Source organism: Morone saxatilis, unplaced genomic scaffold (assembly GCF_004916995.1).
Source record: "Morone saxatilis isolate NCDOM2014 unplaced genomic scaffold, NCSU_SB_2.0 Contig8, whole genome shotgun sequence".
NCBI lineage: Eukaryota > Metazoa > Chordata > Actinopteri > Moronidae > Morone > Morone saxatilis.
In genome coordinates, this window is record NW_023340257.1 from 17758687 (window position 1) to 17762442 (window position 3756).

Here is a 3756-nt window from a genome sequence, read left to right on the forward strand (position 1 = left end):
ATCTCTGACCCAAACTGTATGTTGTATTTATCATTTTAGTGAGCCTAATAATAATCCTGCAATATTTTTCAATGTTTAAAATTCAGTTATAAGTTTAGGTAACAATTCTGTCTCAGTAATGATACATTAGTGATTAAGAAGATTGTATATTCCTGTCTGATGAAGTATAGTTGTTGCGTTTTTGGTGATATTTCTGGAGATAGAGAAGGGAAGAGTAGGGGAACGAGTGAGGGGATGACATGCAGCAGTGTATTTATTTGTGTATAGTAGTGTTAAGGCCTTTATACATGTTACATGCTCTACCATGTGAGATAAAATATTTAAAATAGAGGCCCTAAACTCTTTTTCTGCTTTGACACCTCCCCTTTTCTTGCCCAAACTTATACATCCACAGAGATAAGACTATTGTTGTTTTTATGCTCTTCCAAAATGTATAAATACCACTGCATCTTTTGGTTCATGTGATGCCACTCTGTGGCTTTGCTCTCTTTGTCAGTATGACGTCCACACAGAGGTGGCCAGAGCAGGGTTGGGCACTTCTACATCTGTTGTTGGTAGTGTCTTTCTCTCAGGCTGAGGAGTCAGTGTGCAGATGGAGAGGGGATCTGGAGAACCCTCAGCTATTTAAGAATGGAAACATTATGTTGGGGGGAGTCTTCTCTTTCCACAGCAGCTGGAAAGACAGACAGGACACCTACACTCACAAACCACTGCCACTGCAATGCACCAGGTAAATTATTCATATCATATTATAATTCTATATTTTTTAGATTTAAAATTTCTAAGAGGATGTGAGTACAGATACAAAACAGTTACAAAAAAAGTTATCAAACTGAGGGAGGAAATATTCCTTGCTGTGCTTATTAATTCATTCAAATGCTTTTGTTTACTATGCTGTTATTTCTACTTAAAGTCAAACTTGTTGGCAATCCAACTATTTTATTTATTTTATTTATAACTCTCTGCATAAAGTTTGAATTTCAGAGAGTTCCAGTTTGCCCAGGCTATGCTTTTTGGCTTTGGCTCTATTAAATTCTCTTCATCAATTCTTAATTGCATTTATGCAAGTTTCTGGAGAGATCAATGGTAAAAACCTCTTCAAAACTCATACATCTTTTTCTGTAATTTAAGTGTGCTGACTTTTAAAATCCATTTTTATAATTTCAACATTATCATTGCAATATTGATTTAATTTCATAATCATTACATTATTGATTCTTGATTGCTTTGAGTTTTATACATTTTTCACATTGGCGCGATTTAATATGATATGGCATTTCTGCCAAACTCATAAAATGTATATAGCAGATTATTTATTTATCAGTATTCTTCTAGGTAGGAATAGTAATGTTAATGTATGATTTGTAATTACAGCGTTAATTCTCTCTACTCTTTTGTTTTAGTTTGGCTTAAGGGTTTGCCTTTTAGTGGGCATTATAGCAGCGTAGTTGCCAGATTACAACTCCCTTGCTTCAACCTCCCCTTTTAAGGGCTGCAAATGCATTAAAAAACTGTATGTAGAAACATTTTGTTGGTTCAACATTAGCAGACCCCACGCTAGGCGGACCCACAGCATCTGTAGATTAAAAACCACTTCGTTCTTAAGGTAACAAAAACATTATGATTCCTGATTTTCAGGTGATGATATACTCATGAAAAATATTATATATAGTATAATCAGTTTATTCCACTAGATTCTCCTTAAATGTTACACACTGGCACCTTTTTAAATTCTTTATTAAAATTAAAAAAATTTATGTGTGTTTTGGTCTACACCTGTGCATGTTGCCTGCATTTTCCCTCTGCCACATCTTAAACAGTCACTATGCCCCAGCAGGAAGGCTTTCCTATCTGGAGCAACTTTGCGAGTCTTACCGGGGAGGAACATTTCTCACGTGCACACTGACACTTTGGCACCTTGCTGGTGAACAAAACACAATTATAGAAAAGTGTAAATCAAATCAATTCAGTGATCAAAACAAAACTTTAAATAGCTTTCATTAACAATTACAATGATCAGATTAATGTTTTACCTGTTTTGTGAGTTTCTGGTGCCCATATTAGACTTTTCTTTTGGCAGATTCAGCTGCTTTGCTCTGCCAGCGTAAAGATGCCCATCATTGAAGACCAACTGCTGACAAAGTCCACAATGCCATTTTCTGTTGGCTGCCAGATTTATTATTTCATACTTTGCTGCCCCTGGCGGTCTCCATACTTCATTAAAGTAAACCTCATTTTCCCCTTCCTTTGGTTTTGAAATGAATTTTTCTTATTTGCCCTTGTAAAAAATCTAACAAAATCATGCCATCAATGGTAGGGATCATTATTCTGGGCGAAAACAATTATTTAAAATGTTGTCTCACTACTTCGGAGGCCTGATTTTAGTGCAAACAATTTATTTTTCAAAATGCTGTTAATGCCTGCACTTAATATAAGATCCTTGGTGTTCAACTCAGCCTGAATGGATCTAGCTGCACTGTGGTTACATGTTTTATTACAGCTGCAGAATATTATTGAAAGTGCGGTAAGCCACAGCATACACTCCTTTAGTAGACATTGTAACATATAGGCCCATGAGTGGACATATCAGTGAAGCTGTTTTGCACTCCAGTCAGATCTTCATTCGTTCCAGTACATTTACTCTGATTCCCTGTTGAGGACTTTGACTGCCCCTTGAACTTACAGCTAAATTAATGTCTCCCAAAATCTGGCTAAACAATTCATTACTTGATGAATTTGAGTGGCTTCACATTCAAACATGAACTCTTTTCATGCCACTGACTTGTGGCCTTTTGCGGATGAATAGCACCTATGGCACCATCCAAATAATGATGCCTATCCATGGCCTGCCGAGTTTGGGGAATCAAAAATTCCAACTCTCACTGCCTACCCACTGGCCCTACCCAGTCAAAAGGTTTTTGTTTTTGAGGACAACTCATGTATAGCACCATCCATATCCCATGTGTTGAGGAGGGAAAAGCAACAATCACCTTAGAAGGTGGGAGCCTTGATAAATTTGTCTACTAACTTTTGTATTTTGACTGCGGTGGATACTGTTCGAAAGGGGGAAAGGCTACAAGAGTATTCCAGACAGGAGCCCAGCTGCTGGGCAGTTTCTGTGAATGGGTGGCCATACCATTATTGCCATAATCATCATTTGTTCTAATTAGCTCCAACCCAAGGTCCAACAAAGTGCTGGACCAAGGTGGGGGCCAGGGCTCCTGCTCTGCGTAGGTAAGTCACTGGGTATTGGGTTTTCTGAGGAAGGGATGCGGTACTTGGTTTTATCACTGAGACAAGCACAAGGTAGCAAAATGAGCTGATCTAAAAGAAAGATAAAATTTCAAATATTAAAACATTTAAACACTATACAACATTATTGTCTAACCCATTTAGCTATGATCAGTTGAAAGAATTACAAAACAATAATTTATTTTTTGGCTCATATAATTTTATTTTTACCATTCTTACCCACCAGTGGCGATATGAAAGGGGCTCCGATGGACAGTAGCTATAGCCATGAAGGGAGAGAAGCAAGTCTCTCCCATAATTGGGCTTGCACTTGGGGCAGGTCTGGTACATGGGAGCATCAGAGGGTTGCGGCATTGCAATGTTCATTGTCATTAGCCAAGGCCAGCTGCAACCTCACACCTCTGGGCAATAGAGCACAGCAATCATAGATCTTATAGCCCAGAGTTTTGATGGGCCAGGCCAGTAGGTCTGGTGCCTGTTAATTAATCTCCTCTATGGCAAAAG

At 38.1% G+C, this 3756-nt stretch overlaps 1 protein-coding gene across 1 annotated transcript in view; it reads right to left on the reverse strand.

Annotated features, from left to right (window-relative positions):
- Positions 1 to 492: 492 nt before the first annotated feature.
- Positions 493 to 3756, reverse strand: part of LOC118342048 (extracellular calcium-sensing receptor-like) — a 13284-nt gene continuing 10020 nt past the window's right edge. The window contains 1 exon segment of the mRNA XM_035680473.1: positions 493 to 620. Within this exon segment, the coding sequence (XP_035536366.1) occupies positions 493 to 620 (128 nt within the window).